The 19248-nt window shown below is 35.4% G+C and overlaps 1 protein-coding gene across 3 annotated transcripts in view; it reads right to left on the bottom strand.

Moving 5' to 3' along the window:
* Positions 1–355: 355 nt before the first annotated feature.
* The window catches only part of LOC134528276 (unconventional myosin-Va), a 138138-nt gene continuing 119245 nt past the window's right edge, over positions 356–19248 (bottom strand). For all 3 annotated transcript variants that reach the window (XM_063361758.1, XM_063361757.1, XM_063361759.1), the window contains 6 exons: positions 17535–17721; positions 11116–12184; positions 10901–11035; positions 9269–9391; positions 6550–6666; positions 356–4436 (listed from right to left, as the gene is read on the bottom strand). In XM_063361758.1, coding sequence (XP_063217828.1) covers positions 4311–4436; positions 6550–6666; positions 9269–9391; positions 10901–11035; positions 11116–12184; positions 17535–17721 — 1757 coding nt within the window. In that variant the 3' untranslated portion in view covers positions 356–4310. The remainder of the gene's footprint in view (positions 4437–6549; positions 6667–9268; positions 9392–10900; positions 11036–11115; positions 12185–17534; positions 17722–19248) is intronic.

Raw genomic sequence — 19248 nt, 5'->3', positions numbered from 1 at the left:
GACTTATAGACTTCATAAATATCTGCACCAGGAGACACATACCATTTCCAGTTAAAGTATGGTTGTTTACATGGTGTTAAGAGTTTATTTAACATTTCACAACAGCAAGCAATTATGTTGCACTGTTACTGCTTTTAATTGAAAATAAAAAATCCTAGTACTATTTTGTAACTTCAAATTAAATGAGCATGTTTGGTACTGTTCCATTCAGCAAAAGTTTATTGGCCAAATAAAACAGGAGGAAAATATACCCTTTCAGACCATTTTTTTTTTCCTTTATGCATTTCTCATGCCAGCAACTTTTAACAATGTAAGGGAAAAAAAAATGTCAGTCTGCACAAAATAAAATGCTCCATTTCTAACAGAAATAAGTTTTTATTTGTGATTCCAAGGGAGGTAGGCCCTCTACATTCAAACAGTGGCTGTGCAACTACAAAGAAAAGATGTGGCTTTTTGGGGGATAAAAAGCAAACGCGTAATTCTGGCTGTGACAGTATCATCCAGAAAACCACTTCCACTCCTGAAGAAATGAACGAAATGGTACATGATGACCAGCATGTTAAACAGCTACGAATCCAACAGGCCGTCGCTGCAGATGGAACGCACACAAGTTACAATCACCAGCCACATCTTTGCTTACAGAACAATGCTCCAGCATCTGGTTATTTTTCCAACAACAGAACTGTTGTTCCAGTAATTTCCACACATACACACAATCAACATAATTAAAAAAATATAACCTTTTAACACACAACAGAAAAGCCGATATACAATGCACATTATATTCATATAACTCTGTTCACTATAGCAGTGTCATTTAGGCTCACTTTATCACAGCTTTCTAAAAGCTATTAGGAATGTTTTATATCACTTAATTAAAAAAAAACCTTAAAACTCAGGTTAAAATTTTTTTACAATGAGTATCTATTATTATAACAAAAATCAGCACTGAAAATAAACCACAGGTTTGAAAAACGACACTAAAATACTGACTGCCATATCAAATACTCAACGATCTTCAAACTCTTAACCAATCCAAGTTTTTAAATAATACTATTTATTTTTTAATCATTAAAATACAAATTTTTCACAAGCTGGAATACTTTTGTGCATGTTTACAATTGTGGAATGGCTTCATGTATTGCAGGGAATTCTTAGAAATATAATATGTAGGTATGCATTAAAATATTTTTATAAAGCAGAAATTATTCTATTCCAAAATTATTATCTTTTGTTTACATGGCTACCACACAACAGTTTTTTTTCCCTCTCCATTCACTTGAGGTACGTACTCATTACATAATGTACATGGAATATTTATAACTATAATTACAGTTAAAATGTTACAGGATAAACTTGGATTTGATTTTTATATACACTTTGTGGGTATAATTACATTCACAACAAACAAAACAAAACAACTACATATTCAAGGATTAACTTATTTCTTAAATAAAGTTAGGAGTAAATTTGATTTCCATTGAAATATATCAACAGTAGCACCATCTACATGGGTAACACACCCTTTTCATTATATAAAAAAAATGGACTAGTGGTTTAAGTACAAGATAAAAAGTATTTTAAATAACAGTATGCCAAAATGAAAGCACATCAAGTTAAACAAGTTTGTCTCAAGATGCCAGGATTGTTATTTCATTGCTCTATGCATTTTGTTGGGTCACAAATTATGAACAAATATTAACTTGAAGTTTATTTCAGCTGTGAAGTCATTTGCATTTGACTGGCTTGACTAATTACCACTATTAGAGATGGTAACATTTTTTTTTTATGAATTCTGTTTTTAACTAGTTATTACCCCAAAACAGTGTGATGTCTGGTTGCATTTTAACAATTAAAAAATTGTAATAAGTTTGTAGCTTAAAAGTTATTAAATAAGAGATGCACAATAAAGTAAATAAATTTGTTATGAGCTACGCACTTTGGTATGAATGTCTTATGGAAATGAATGTCAAACATTAAAAGATACCCTTTTTCGTGACCTAAGTTTTGGTTAAATTATGCTTGGTTTCATGACTAACTTTCATTTTGGCACTGTATGATGTACTGACATGTTTTACTGTGTTACTTTGGTGCTTATTGCAACTATCCATATAATCATGTCCCTAGATATTGGATAATATAAAATATCTGGTAGGAAATTCTGTTTAGTGACAAGAAAATGAAATAACTAAAATGGAGTATGATGTTAAACATGAAACTGACACACCTGGTTCAGATGCAAATGAGCTAAACAAAGTTGCAACAATCCACATAAGCACAAAAGGTCTTAGGGATCTGTAGATGAGCTAACCAATAAGCTAACCAAAAAGCTAAAAAAAAACTTTTAAAAATATACAAAAAAATTAAATGTTTCATCTTGGCACACATACATGCTGTTATTGTTTTACAGAAATACTAAAAATGGTACTTCAACTTCAGTACATTTTCTTCACCATGAAAGCACGACTAGCCAAGATGTAAATGGAAATTACCTAAAACACTCTTTGAAGAAGAACTTAACCACACATAAGTACAATCATTACATTTTGTTTTCTACACCCAAACACATATTTTATAACCATTTCACTTCACACATTTTAGTATTACAAGAATTTCTCCTTAAGTTTGCAAAATCTTTCAAACTACACAGTAAAACCATTTATATAATGAACTGCCAAATGAAAAATTGAGAATAACAAATTTAAGTCCTTGATCAAATTGATTACTTCACAAGGTATTTTCCCCTCGCTATAATCAACTCTTTCATGACCCTCAATTATTAGTTAAATTTGTCTTCATGTCCAAATGAATATTTAAAAAAAAGCAGCAAATGTCATTATAAACTAGAAGAATCAAAGCTATTTTTATATGTTCTTACTTTGTATCATAATGACTGGAGTAAGCTTCATTGGCAATGAGAAAATACTGTTTAAATTTCTCTCATATAACAAGGTCACGCAAGGAAATGTGAATATATGTCCCACGTACTTACCAGTGAGTGAACAATTTAAAGTCCTAATTAGAAAATGGAGAGCTTCACACACCATTTTCACCAAATGTAAATGTTTTATCACACAAGAGGTTTTACTGAGCATGCATTACTAAAACTGAAGAGGTAGAATCTGATATACAAAGCTTAACAAATATATAAAAAAAATATATACTCCAATAAATTTCAACTATTTCACAAAATGTTTCCTGAAACTGGAAAAAAAAAACCACTAAAAATAAAATGTTAATACATTACTTCAAAATTGAAGTATTCTTATTAATATTCACATGTTTTAGTGCATGTAAAATAATCTATAAAATTTAAAGAACTAAGCACTTAAATCCCTTGGTATAGTTGGTATTTCACACATTAAAAAACTATCTAGATATATATATTTTTAAAGTATTTAAGACTGACTTACAATCAAAAGGAAAGAAACCATTGCAGTTTCTCCAAAGCTAGTCACTTCAATAATCGTAATCACAAACATGAAAAAACACAAAAAAAAAAGAAAGAATAATTTAAAATAAATATGCAAGACATAATTTTACAAATACAGTAACTATAAAACTTGTACATTTGTGCACAGGCATTACAGTACAAAGAAACAGGTACACCAATAAATTCTCTTGGTGCCCATTTTACACTGAATGGCACATAACATTTAACAACTGGAATGTTGTGGTAACATCTTTGAACATTTCTTTTAATGGAATGTACAGGTCAAAGTAGTCTCATTAAGGTTTCAGTTCACAAAGAGACATATCGTATGCACAAAAATTGCAACAAAACAAAATGTACAAAATAAAGATTGAATACTGCTTGTACCTAAGTATGAAATAAAATCTCAAAAAAATTCTTATTAAATTCAAGCAAAATCTCAATTTCTCAATCTGAGCATTGTAAAATATGCATGAACATTTTTTTTTTTTACAGGTAATTGGCAAATTTTCTTTTTAGAAAATTATGCATCTAAGTTTGCTGGGAAAAAAAATTACAAAAAAAAGTATTTATGAGAATTGCACCTATACAAAGTTGTTACATCACTGCTAAGTTTCAACAGCAAAAACACATGTTACACATATTAGTATCATACACTTGAGGAATAATTGAAACTATTGTACCAGATGATGGCACCAGTAATTAACGTGAGTGGGCTACAACTGACGAGTCACACTGACGCACGCAGTCAGAGCTGATGTTTCGGCCACAAACGGGAATCCGGAGACTCAGGGACCGAGGACTTCTTGTACCTCGCTGCTCACGAAGGCGGTGGGGGTTCGACCAGAAGCCAGTCCACCAGTCTCGGTGGACGCGACTACACTTTCTTCAGCATCGGCAGGTTCAGCACTTCAGGCACCTCTATGTCCTCCAAGCGGATCTTCGACGGGTTGAACGGGAACCGCACAGGGAAGCTGAATTTTGTATCCATGAGCAATGTTGACTGTAATAAAATGCATTAAAAGAAAAATGTTAATCTTTCAGTACTTGCCAGAAATGTGCAAAATCTAAACTCGGACATCAAATTTAATGTAGACTTCTTTGAAATAATACAGAGCTTGATAAATGTACAAAAATTGTGTTTTTACTACATTACTGGATGCGAAAAACACGTGTTTTCCGCACCCGCCGCTAGAATTTGCTGCCATAGCAGCTACATCGAATCTTTAATCAAATGATTAGCAGGCAGAAACTTTAAATTATACTATTAGAGACAAGATTTTATGTTTTTATTTTCAGGTCAACTTTCATTTTAAAAACACAAGATTTCTGTGTTAATTTTTTTTAAAAATATGTTTATTAAAATTGATAGCATATTAGATATTACTTAATATGACACTTAAATATTTCTCCAAAACAGCATCATTTGACATACTTTTTCAATATGATTTGTAGTAAATATGTAACTATATGGAACAAAAAAAAATTTGTTAAATATTTATGTTAGAAAAATGTTCTAAAGTTGTAATGTAAAGAGTTGAAAAATAAAAAAGTATAGTTTTTCAAATATTTTTTTAATATTAAATTATTGAACAAACATCATGCTAAATAAGTTACTTACATTGAATTTAATAATTTAAAGATGAGGTATTTGTCATTAGAATTAAGTTTTGATTGAAAATGCATAATTAGTTTTATGATTTTAATTGCATTTCGGTGCTTTGAGGTATATTAACTTGATTTTCGGTGTTATTCAGTTTTATTGCAAGTCACTATAATATCTTGTGCCTATATATATATATATATATATATTGAAACAGCTCCGATAAGAGTGAAAAACACTTGAAAAATTACTAAACCCCCGTTTTTGACTCAATTTTCAACAAGGAATTTTATTAAATTACTGTCCATCTTGTTAAAATTCATCAAACAGTTAATACTATAAAGTTTCCCCACTTGTCGTTGTGAACTTTGGTTTATACCATCCATCACAGATGGCAGCACTGTGGTTGTTGCATATTTCTGTTCTTTGACTTCCATTGCATTCACAAAACTACTCCCACCAAATGCCGTATACCAAGAGCTAAGATGTTACACATTGAAAATAATTATTGATGAATGAATCATTTCAAGGTTCACATGACAAACAATGCAAAATACTGTTTCTACCTGAAAAAAAATGAATTATGCTGATTCAAAAAATTAAATAAATTTTAAATATTATTTCGCATACTTTAAAAAAAAAAATTGATTTATGACATTTGCCTTTGGGGTGTCCACACAAATTCGTAATAAAATATCCCTCAATTTTACCAGACTTTCTCTGACCAAAAATTACAATCTCCATGAGTAAATTTCTATATAATATAATTTAGTACTTTTATAAAAGAAATTTAAAAAAAATTAACCTCCACCATCCCGTAGTTGGCCTTGTTCTCTCTCTACTGTGGACATCCTGTGACCTTAACTTCATGTCTACAGTTTGAGCCAAACTGCTACCCCACCCCTCTCCATTCTCCATTGTTCTACGAAGGGCTCGGCTTACTGTGGTTGACATTCGTAACAGACTAGCTGTTGGCAGGAGACAACTTGAAAACATTTCCTGTGGTGATACACGCACTGCACCCAGCATTTTCAACTGCCGATATGCTTGGTGTGAAGTATGTAACGAAAATAATCTGATTATGTAAGAACACTACAGGTGCATACAAGAACATAAACTGTAAACATTATTTGTTCATTTTTTTTGTCATACTCTTTTTAAGAGCTATTTATAAAAAATTTTAACTTGAAATCTCCTTTGAATTTATACTTCTGCCAAAAATATTTTTAACATATATTAACTTAGTGTAAAGAACAGCGCAAGTGATGACAATTATGAAGACTTGCATGCCTAAGTGAAATTCTGGTTGAAAATATTTGTGACAGAAATAACCCTCAAAAAAGTAATTATGAAAAAAAAAATCCATCACGGCATGTGGGACACAAAGCCTTAAGCAAACTTGACTCAAAATAAGAGCTCAAAGATCAATGAGAGATTCGACTAATCAAAAAAGTTAACGACAGATGCACAGATGAATGCGAAGCAGTGAAACACGAACGCTGTAGCTTCTCACCTGTTCTTGCGATTCTCCCCTCACTTGCAGCTTAGCCTGGATCTTGCGGATGAAGGTCATGGGCACGCGCTCCTCAAAGTCATCAGCAGGTGTGTACAAGTTCAGAATTTTGATAATCTGCAACCAAAGAAAAAAATTACCTTTGAACTTGTTAAACTCCATACAACTGTAATTAACATTTTCATTTGCTTTAAGCTGTCAACAAGGTAAACATGGTAAAAAAAAATACAACTAATAAAAAAAAAATAATCATCTCCTTATTTACTCGTACATCTACAAATGCCTAGTAAACCCAATTCAGGGCTTTTTTTTCCAGGAACTTTTAATAAATTTTCTTAACTTTTCCACACAACAGATAATGTGTATGCATAAAAGGAAAAATCAAACATTTTTAAGAAATTTATCACAGGAAAATGCCAATTTTTATGTTAGAAAGCTAAAACCTTTTCACTTCCAGAGATTATTTTAGTGAACGTCTATTTATATTTAATGTGCGACTATAAATCGAAGTGAGGGGTTTATATATATATAAAAAAAAAAGCAATTTAGCAAAATGCTGCCGAAAACTCAAGTTTTAGTGATTTCCAGCACAGTTAGTGTGTTTTAAGTGTTTCATGACTTTCATGACCAGTTCCTCAGTTCTGTTACTCTGTCAACACCCTGTTCACAAACAAGAAGACTGACCACCGTTCATGTTGCGACCAGCCCGTACCTGTGAAAAGACGTCAAGCCAGCAACACCTAACACAAGTTGCAGTCGTTGGCAAGGACTGACGTATGGAAAGGCATTAAGTGGTGCTCCCACAGGAACCATCCTGGGGTTCAATGCACACCTCCCCCACCCCGGCACAAAGAACATCCAAGATAGTGTTTAGCATTTTGTATTACTTTGATTACCATCTCATCACGGCCATAGCCAGTATTTTGTATAACAAATATATAGTTTTTCTTATGAGTTAAGTTTTCTATATTATTGAAGTTTAAAATAAAATTGTCTGTCATACCAAAATCAAATGGTATTGTAGACTTTTAGAACTTAAACCCATAGACATATAAATTTAATTAATGTTTTTCTTGAGAAAATAAAACTTAACATTTTATATTTTAGTTTTTATTTTATTGTTTTAATTACTTTGTTAAGTCAATTGTTTGATGACATAACTAAAACAAATCATAAATACATATATATTCTGTTTAAATATATGAAACACACATCAATGCCTCAATAGACTACTTGGCAACATAATCAATGCCGATTCTGTGTACAAGGCATGTCTAGCTATAATGAGGAGGAAATAGTACATTATTGTTGTCCACTAAGAACAATAATACTAATAAAATCATCTCTCTGTAACCTTAAGTAGCTAAGTCACAGTAATTTTCTTATTCTGTTTCCATTTGTATTAAATATATTTTAAAGAAATACTGCCTATTATTGTAGCTGTTACCATAGCGCGACTTTCGAAATTTTTTTATTAAGTTTTTCGCTTCATAGTCCATAGACCCCAAAACTATAATTGTCACAATTATTCACAAATCACTTTCAAATTGATACACAAGATCTAGTAGTGGAAAATCTCGGTCGAGTTCGTTAATAGGCAATATCCGACCAAAAGATGTGGGGAAGGTTTTTTTGAAAAACAGAAAGATCTGTAACTCCCATAATATGGAAAATATCACATTTTTTCGTACATATTATAACTCTTAAGCGTAATACCAAAATATTTCGTCTGCATATGTTTTTGATATGACCAACTATAACTGCAAGGTGTTGAAAAACCAAGGGTTGGACGGCAAAAAAAGAAATTATAACTACCTTCATAGGCACAACATCGAATACATTCAAGTTGTTTGTAAATATTATAATTTTTGTCTAAAACTTTTGCCTGAAACAATTTTTGATGAAATGAACTATTACCGTAAAAACAGGGGTTGAAATGAAAAAAAATTACAATTTGTTAGTATCAAATTTGTCTGAATTTATTAATAAACATATTAATGTTACCTTAAACTTTTGTTAAAAAAAATTTTTATACTACTGCGTATAAGTGTAAGGGATGAAAAATCGTGTTTGGAGATCAAAAATAATTGTATAATTATCTTAGCAGGCATAATACTAAATTTGTTAAGACATTCAAAGCTGGATGTATTTAAGTTCAAAACATTCAAAATAATTTTGCTGCATGGAATATGAAAAAATGTTAAATCCATCTCTCTTGAATATTGGTGAATATATAGGATGTTAAGTAGGCATTAAAATGTTCCAGGAGTTTATAGAAGTTACCAAAATATTCCCTGAATTGGTACTTCGGAATTTAGCAATGTACCTACGCCTGCAGGCTGTGCCGAAAGGAATTTTTTTTTGTCCTGGAACCCAGGGACCCCCTGGTTTTATCCCTGATATTATCTCAGGAATTCGAATTTGAGATTCGAATCCAAGAAAATTTAGATTTGATCCAACACTACATACTTCCTACTTCAAATTTTGGGTCCTAGCCACCATGCTACAGGGTCACATTTACTCAGGCCTAGATATAGTTAAAATTTTATCCAAGGCAAGAGTCACATACACACCATTACCACTTAAATATTTTATAGTATGAGTGCATGCCCTTCCAAATCTGAACCCTGCTGTCACACTCCTGATCCGGCCCTGCCTGTAATTATTAAGAAATTACAAAATTAGCTTTAACAAATTTATTCCGACGGTTACTACCTACCTGAAACATAGACAGCCTGTCGCACATGTCACATACACTCTGCACGTCTTCATCAGACTTCCGTGCTTGCAGAAGCTGAGCTGCTTGGATGATTGGCTGGAGCATGTCCGGCACCTTGGTGTCCTTACAAACAAATAATGGTTCCAGAGCACAGTAACTTTTAAACAACTTCTCATGCAGTTTTAAGTGCAGCAGAATAATGCAGTTTCCGGCAACAGTTTTTAAATCATTTATTACCCTTTTGTTTTAAATTTAGAAATATGTAGCTAATATTATTAATACTTTAAGAATTGTGCTAAATTAATAATACATGAACACTATACAAGACATATTGAATCAATAAAGTTAGGTATTCAACCTAGAAGTAAAATTTGATTTTCATTATGCTAGATGCCTAACAACTTCATCATATAAAACTGTAACACTTTTAAAATGAATCCCGAACATTTAACATACATTATACAATAAACCTATTTCATGAAAAATCTATCAGTTAACTGTTTAACAAAATGTTATGCCATCAATAACTACTCTACCTCTACTGAATTCATTATGTACAAGCCAATAATCTGTGACTTCACTTGTGCAACTTCAGGATATTTCTGATATACCATTGGAAGAAAAGTGATTTATTCCGAACATATTACTAGAGAAATAAGCACAATACATAGTGAGGTGCATAAAATATTTTATTTGTAACAAAGCAGTTTATGAATGATATTTTCAAAATGGTTTTGCATAAGCTGTTTTAATTTTTAGTACAGATTAAGTGATTGAGAAAGACTCAACCATTTTTTAGGCATTTTTATTTATAAACAAAACTAAATTAAAATGTAGTAAGTAGGCACACAAATCACAAAGCAAACTCAATAGATTAGTTTTTCCTCGCCAAGAAGACAAAACGAAATAAAACTAATCGAAAGAAGCAAAAAAAAATTAAATTCGTTTAGCTTTTAATATCCAAAACACAAAGCGAAATTAGTAAATCTGTATTCTTAGCCAAGTAAAATAAATGTTAGTTTATATTCGTAAATTTGCTTAATTCTGTCACTGACGTAAAATCACTAAAATACTTGTCACAGAGGTAAAAAAAAACTAAAAATAACTATCTATTGGTTCCTTGGTATATTACACCATGATGAATGTGTCACCGAAGCAAATATCCGAAAACTTCTTTGAGGGCCCTTTAAAAATCAACTAATAAAGCTCCATATTTTGACTTTTTTACGACCTGTACTAAGCTGAATAGACTCTTCAAACAATAAATTAATATATTTTATTGCAGGAGGCCAATTTTGATGAAAGAAAGCCCCAAGCTACACTCAAGTAACATGTGAAAACCATGTTAAAATTCATCTAGTAGTTTTGGAGATTTGACAGATGAAAAGATAGACAAAGTTTTAAAAAATCATATTATATTCTGTTATACTCCCTATATCACCCACAAAATTTTGCCAAATATTTTTAAAGACACAACGGTTCTACTTTTTTAATGTAGAATCAATGTGTCCACAGCACAACATTTAAATTATTTGCTTGTTACAAACAGGGGCTATTCTGTAATGTTAATAGACACTAGACACAAATCAAGATGAGTAAACTGCACTCAAGTGTCTTGTGATCAGCCATTACCTGCAAGTGTTGCTCTCGCGCCCACTGCTCGAGGTGGGACAGGTTGTACCTAATCTGCATTCCCTTCGACCAATGGCAGAGATCTTTGCGAAGCAGAAGGTTGTTCAGCGAGCTGGCACAGATGAAGTAGAACATCTGCAAAAAGCAAACAACCCGTCAGAGCCCAGCGAGGTGCGACGGCAGTGGGAAAACCGGACCGCGACTTCAAGACTAACCTGTCTGAACACCTGCACGATCAGCTCAGGATCCACACCGTGGAAACTCAGGCAGCGATGGAAGCTCTTGAGCTTTTGCAGCAACGTGTCGAGGGCCTTCTCGACGTCGATGGGCGAGTCCAGGTCCCGGGTCACCGACGAGGAGCGGCCCCTCAGGCCGCTGGGCTTCTGGCCCGACAGACCCAGGATGGCCTCGTGCTCCAGCACCGCCGGGACGATCATCGGCTGCACCGCCTCCTCCATGGCACGTATCACGGCCTGGTAGATCCACACCGCGATGTCCGACAACACCTGCCGGTACTCCGACAGGTCGAAGTTGTGCAGACACTGCTCGTTCTGCTTGGGCGTGTTCTCCGCCTGGAAGGTTTTGTCCCCGCTGTACTGCTTGAGGTTGTGCAGGAGACGCAGCGTGTTGGAGAGCCAGAGGACGGACGTGTCCAGGTTCTGGTGCTTCTTCTTGATCACCTTCTTGATGGCGTTTATGGTGGCGGTGAGCAACGAGCGAACCTTCTCGTCGTCGTTGACGAAGTCCGTGTGCCTTATGCACATGAAGAGGATGTACGCCGGGAGACCCGGGAGCAGCGTGATCGCCACCTGCGGCTTCAGGTCGTGGATGAGATGCATCACGATGACGCTCTCGTCTTCTTTGCGGTACTCGAACATGCCCATGTACTCTCGCTCCTTCTTCCGCACCACCGGCAGGCCGGAGGTCGACGCCCTGCCGGTCGTGGCCGGAGACGGCACGCTCTCGCCCGTGCCGTCCGCCTCCGGGATGGCGCCCCCGTCCTTCAGCTTCTTGGCCAGCAGTTTCAGCTGCCTCTTGAGCTTCCGACACTGGTCCGACAAGCCATCGCACTTCTCCTGCAGGTCCAGGTTCTCCGACGTCAGCCTCGCGATCTCGTGCTGCATGAACGCCTCCGTCTGGGTCTGCGGGCTCTTGGTCAGGTTCACAGACAGGATCTTCTGTTGCCGCTCGTTGTCTTCCTTCAGCCGCGTGATTTCCAGCTGGAGTTCTTCCAGTTCCGCTTTGAAGTGCTGTTTCTCATTCTGAAGTTCATCTTCCAATTGCCTGCAAAATTTTCAAAGAAAAGACCCCTCAATAATGGCATGAACATGCACAAACAATTTTAAAGGGTTTAATGACATCAGAAAATATTCTACCCTTCACAAGAAGTAATATCTATGTAGGTTATAAAATTACAATATATATTTTTTTTCTTCAAAAATACATACCTAGCTGTATGCAAAAAATATTTTTTATACTAAAAACAAATCACACACTGGGATCCTGAGCTAAATTTTTCAGAGCAAACATTAGAAGTATCATCGTGATATTATAATGAAATTAACAATATGTATCTTGATATAGTATGCAGTTTCAGTACAGTATCTTAAAATAAAGTATGGTATAACGTATAATACAACACCCAATCTTATGGGGAAAAAAAGTAAGTTAAGACACTGTTCTGAATGGTTAGTAAAAAAAATGTTTGGCCTCATGTAAGCATGTGTTTTCTAGAATACACACCACCAATATACAAAACTATTTAAATAAACATTTAACTTTAAAATTAATTTTTTAAACTCGCATATTTGTCCTAGATGATACACTGATAAAATAAGTAGGGCACAATTTTAGAGGTTTGCATGCATTTTTGAAGTTAGTAAAAGATCTATATTACTACATTACTAAGCAACCAAACCCTCATTCTATAACCAACATTAATGGACAAAGAGTTAGCTATAATTTTAGAGATATTCAATATATTTTAGATTCCTACCTAAAAGTAATATTAAAATCAGAAACACTAAAAATCCTACCTACTGCACGTACATAATATGAAACACCAAATAACCAGGATTAAATAATCATAGTCTACACACCTATCACAAGACTACATTTACAGTCTCGTTCTTAACCAAATTTTCTAACAATTCTTAATTGAAGACCAGGATCCCATTGTGATTCACTTCAAAATTATAGTGAAAAAGTTCGCTAAATACAAGCACATCAAAGAATTGTCTTATGAAGGTTGTAAACAAAATAGGGGCAAAGTCAGTGGTAAAAACACAAGTGCAAAATTACAATGTAACAAACAAAAAAGTCCTGAATATTTTTTTCTTTCAAATAAGTCAAAACAAGCATATCTTACGGTTAATATCAGTGTAATAATAAGAAACACTATACATTTACATTCACGTAACCACGTAAACCACTATACATGCTCTTCGAACAGCGGAGAAGTAAACTGCTAAACATCACTTATCTTAAGGATTCATGTCTTCACGTCGCTAAAATCAGGCAAATAGTTTTTGTCATATGGCAAAGTTTCTATACGGGCAAGATGCAAAGTGGATTTTTCCAAGTACATGTACCTGGAATTTACATCTGTGTCTTACAGCTGGTGCTGAAGGAAAATTTAACATTAGGTTGTGTTAAGTTTCACGCTGGTGTGCAAAACAACTTCCCATTAATTCCTTCCCTGTGGCTTACTGACACAGTACATTATGTGCTAAGTACACCACTATCAACATAAGCTTCACCCTACTGGGTTCATGTAAAGTTTTTTTTTCTTGGATTGAGCAATCCTTGGTGACTGTTTTACTGCCGCTCATTTTAGTTCGGGCTCAAACTGTGTGTGACCACAACATGCAGCGGGAATGCATACCCTTTAAGCTTCTGCAAATACTTTTTTTTTTATTTTAATCAAATTTTGAATGCATCATATAATTAATTTATATCACATATTTTTCAAATTTAATTTTAACATACACTGAAAAAGAAAGAGAAACAGAAACCGGACAACTTTTATGTAACCATATAAGAGTGGTCTAAAATGCAAGAAAATATTCTGTTGATTCTACTGATTATATACATAAAAATATAGAATTTTTTTTAATAATATTTAAGCATGTATGAATTGAACCCTCTCTCAAAAATATTTCCTGATTATTAAGTATAGATTTGATAAAGACTACGGGTTTTTGCGGCCATTGTCTAAAGGAGCTTGGCTTCTGGGTTGTTGCAGTGTCCAAGGCGAATATATCACTGACGTTTCGGTCGACATGGCAGTCGCCATCAGGGTAGAGTTACCTACTGATGTTATTACAAGTTCCTCTACCTTTAACACTCTTGCCTGAGAGAAGTGTTTCCCGATTGGCTTCAGCTGTGGGCCAATCACAGACTTCCTTTTGTCTAGTTGGCCTGTTGGTTTGGCCAATCGGGGCTGGGCTTCTGTGATTGGCTGGGGGTGCTGGCAAATCAGTGGCCTCTTCTCTTCTGATTGTCTGGGCTGTTTGGCCAACCCGAGGCGACTTGTCTTGTTGGATGCAGAGTTAATTTTGAGATTTTCTGAAGAGTGGATTTCGTATTCTACTTAATTTGTATCCATCTTCTCTATTTATGTTAGCTGGGTGTTTTAATATTTCTGCTGATTCTCGAATGTATCTTTTCTTGTATTGTCAGATGTTGGCTACCGTGTGGAATTGTTGAAATCAGGTGCAGGATGTCAGGAAGTCTGGTTTCCTAGGAGTGTTCTGCTATAGCTGATCATGGGTTTTCATGTTTATAGACGCTGATATGTTCTTTAATTCTTGTGTTTATTTGTCTGCCAGTTTATCCTATATATACCTTGCCACAAGAACATGTAATCTTTTACACACCAGCTAGGTTTTCGTTTGGAGTTTTGTCTTCCACAGATGTCAGAGACCCATCAATCTTGTATATAGGTTTGAGGATACAGAATAGGTTTGTGATTGCAGAAACTTTTACAGCAACATGCCCAACAATTCTCAATTCATTCCTGCACATTTTTGCAACAGACTACTTATATTTAAGATTACTGTTCTATCTAGTTTACTGTTTGATGGTGAAAGCTATGCAATTTAGTTGTTAACCCTTCCATAGAGTTTGGTACTATTTTATTTACAACCCTAGTAAATTATGAAAAAGATAAAAAAATGTAACAAATAAGCAAAAAATATATTGCAAATACTAAAGGTTGCGATTTTACTAAACAAAATGTACAGGGGGTATTTTGATCAATGGAACTACTTCAAAGTGACCCAAATTACTCACCTTCCAGTCTTCCTATTTATGGTAGCACAACTGGCAGGTAAAGGAACGAAACACATTATCTTGTGGGTCAAATACAAATTATAACATGCACTAGTATTGCTACTGTTAAGGTGATATTGTTTTGTGAAAGTATACACCACAGTTCAAACACTGTTTGGAAAGCAAAAGCTCAAATTCAACAAAACAAAAAAGCTGTGACCTTGCTACCATTTGAGCATTTTCCTATCGACACACTCCATGCAGCATTGTAGAAATACTGTAGTACAAAAACCTCAAGAGTTCTAGAGGTAAATAAATATTGAGTAATTGCATGGAAAAATTATCTTTAATTTGAACAAAAAAAATCACTCTTACTCAAAGAAACAAAAGGTAAAATACTGTAATTTAACAAAGACACAACATCATTACTTTCTTAGTGCACTATAAATCCATATTTGCTGATGAAAAAAAAAATTTAAAAAAGCCTGGTTTACAGAAACTAATCTCTGTTAGTGTCAGAACATATTACATAAAAAAAAACTTCACAGCTAACTAGAATAATTATAAATAAGCATGAAGACTTGGCAAACAGCACACAAATATTTGAATTTAAAATTCTGCACAATAAGAATTATTCAAAGAGAGGAAAATTTAACAAAATAAAAAAAATTACCTTCCCATTTTATTAATAATAAAAAAACCAAGTGAACATCAACCAGAATGATCAGCATTTCAATTTTAAAAGTTAGTGATAATACTTCTTTCTCGACAGATATTTTTGGGACTTCTACAAGAGCTGCTGCAAGTACCTACTATCTCTAAATTAATTTAATAATAATAACTATAATAGTAATAAAAACTACCAGATTTGGGTAGTCATAACATAAAACCACACGCTATATCATTCTTTAAGAATGTTCACACTTTATAATGTCTTAAAAGTCAAATGGTGTAGAAAATAAAGACCTACATTTTTGTTACAAACACCAATAGGCATGAGAAGTTCTGTTGCACGGCAACATACACAACATACATGAACATTGATAATACACGTGTTTTACTACCAGAGGAGGAAAACTGATACGTATATTATTAAAGATATAAGCCATCAAATGGTACTGCCCTGGGCAGTATACAAAGCCCGGTCTCAGTACTGTCCATCGCTGTAGGAGCGCACCCTGTGATATCACTGCCAGCCGCCGCCAGTTATGAGTTTTAAAGATGGTTTTCTTTGATTTTAAGATGCTAAGCAGCAAGACGGGCAGCATCTCATATTCAAACAATGTTTTGTTGCCACTTCCACTCCGCAGGAGCGGAAGTGGAGCCTTTGTAGTCATTTCCAAAAGTCCAAGAGACCAGCGTGGCCCATCGGCGATGGCAGACGCTGTCTCACAGAGTCTTCCAACAATTACTTGTTTTAACTGATATTTAAATCCATAGTCAACCAAATTTTCACTAAACCATTTCTTTCGTTACATCTGGGGCTCCGTGCGGATCACACCAAACCAATCCCCCCCCCCTTACATTTGTTAACCGCTTCGCTTCATTAGGCATGCGAACAGGCATCATCTTCTTGGACTGGCTGACAGGTGTGGTATATACAGGAAATCCCCCGGCACAACGTTTAGGACTGTGAGCAAGTGCCTTGTAAATTAACTAAATTACCATTTAATTGAGTGTGGAGGATTATTACAGCTGTACTTCTGAGTGCATTTAGGCGCTGTAATAAATCGGTACAAAACCACAACCAGATGTGAGTACTACTTTCCCAGCTCGTTATCCTGTACCAGAGTGTCCACATGAATGCGTGCTGAGTCTAGAGAGGGGAGTGTCCATTTGACTAGAACACACGGATTAACTAGTCCAGTCCAGCCTGGGTGACGTCCTTTGGTAAGTCTCACACAAGACAAAAGGTCCACATACCTAATAAATAGGGAGCGGAAAAATTCGCGGGTTCAATGACCTGCAGGATGAACTCCATAGTTCTACCTACACTCGGTCAAATGTCACCCACTCATTGGCTGGTATCTTGTGAAACGTCCCAACGTAGCCAGCAGCCTGTGATTCGATAAAGCTTTGGTCGGGCGTTTCTCATCGGCCCCAGAGTCACCCAGGTGAGTTGTGAGCCAATAATAGCAGAGGCAGCACTGAGGTATAACTATTTGTATTTGAGCCTATCTAGAAATGAATTCGCGAATTTTCCCGGGTCTCTACTAATAAACCTAGATTTCCATAGGCTATTATAGTATTTAACGGTAAACCAATAAATACATTTTTTTTCCAGTTCATTTAAGTTAATTTGGATATAAAACAACACTAATTGAATTTGGAAAAGTAACATTAGCAGGCACACGAGCAATACCTGTTGATCTTCTTCTGCGCCTCGAAGGCCAGCATCAGCTCGCCGTCCTCGTTGATGATGTCCACGTTGCTGCTGTAGTTGCTGGCGACGCTCTTCAGGCCCCTCGTCTGGTTGGCCAGCACCGCGTGGAGCTGCACGCACTCGTCCCGGCGGCGGCTGAGCTCCTCCTGGCTCGCCTCCAGCTGGCCTGCGAAGTCAGGCACGCATGCGACCAGGGCCGTCGAGGGGTCAGGGCACCGTACAAGCCCCGGTTCAGTTCCAAGTATTTTTTATTAATGCTTGGGTTCACCCTGACTGGACGATAATCACGCAAGGAGAATTCACAGGAAACCTTACTACTAATGTGACAAGACAGATTACGTTCACAGTCATGGGTTACAAATTAATGTTTTTGATCTCTTATGACCTTTTCGTTTGGTGTGCTTTAATTTTTTTTTAATGATTTGTGAGTTCCTTAAAGACTGTTGAGATGGGCAATATTAATGTGATTGAGAAATCTACTAATAAATCTAACTTGTCTTAAAACTAATTTATTTCATTTGCCTGTCCTCCTGCTTTTGGATTTATGAGAAGATTAAAGCAAGATAGTGTACAAAAGGCAGGAGGGAGGGGATGAAGAAGAAAAGACTTTCACAGCCAATGTCTGGAGTTGTTTGGTTTCCGGGTTGTAGCAGTGTCAAAAAGCGAAGATATCACCAACGTTTAGGTCGACAGTCGCAGATCGGCAATTGTCAATCGGGAGTATCAAAAGTGTGATGAACATATGGTGTTCGCCACATTCTGGTTTTTTTTCCCAATGTTGGTCCACCTGGGGCCAGCACCTGTGTAGCCGAGTCTTGGGAGCGTGGGCTGTTTGCACAGCTCTGTGGTAGTTTAGTTAAAGGCCGTGCTGCAAGCCATGCGATGGTTCTGTGGTTACTGCTTGTGGTCAAGTTGTCTGGCACTAGATGGCTCTCGTAGTCTTGGCGCACGCTCTATGTTCTTTGACTGTGAGCCGAGTTGAGTGAAGTGGTTTGCCTATGAGAGATGGAGAATAGGTTCTTTGATCGGGCAGAGAGACTTGCTGGCAATGACTGAAAGGAAGCATATGTCTGCACGAACTAATATTGTACAATTTTACTGAGGTTTAAGTGAGACATGCAGCGAAGTGTTTTACACTGTTGTAAAGAAGAGTCATGAGTTAAAACATGTGGGTTGTGTGCTGCAATGAGTTTGTGAAGAAACAATGGTTATGTCAACTGTGTTCCAATTTAATACAGTATGGGCTGTATTGGAAATCAGTCTGGCATTGTGTTCATTCACTTGAGCTGACAAATGTTATGAGCACATGAATATGTTTCCTGTGAAATTCTTCGAGCTTCATGAATAAACTAAGTTTCCCTCCCCAAATATTGATGAGGGTATTGGAAAGATGTTTCATTACAGTATTTTTTTATGATCAGTGCCATTGTGAATCAAATTAAAAACCTAATTTTTATAGGGAGGAAAAGAAAGAACTATTTAAGTTTGCGAAATAATACTTGCTGTGAGAAATCTTAAATCTGCGATTTAATATTGAAAATTATCTGCCTGCTAAAGAGAGTTATTTTGATTTAGGATTGTGGAGTTGCTGTGCTTTAATCAAATTTAACAAACTCTGATTAATTGCAATATTTATTGCTGTTAATATCTGTAGTCGTGCAGCTTAAAATTGGCAAAAATTAGTAATACAGAA

The sequence above is a fragment of the Bacillus rossius genome, chromosome 1 (genome assembly GCF_032445375.1).
Source record: "Bacillus rossius redtenbacheri isolate Brsri chromosome 1, Brsri_v3, whole genome shotgun sequence".
Lineage (NCBI taxonomy): Eukaryota > Metazoa > Arthropoda > Insecta > Phasmatodea > Bacillidae > Bacillus > Bacillus rossius.
Note: the sequence above shows the minus strand (reverse complement) of the source record. Positions and strands in the feature narration are given on the sequence as shown.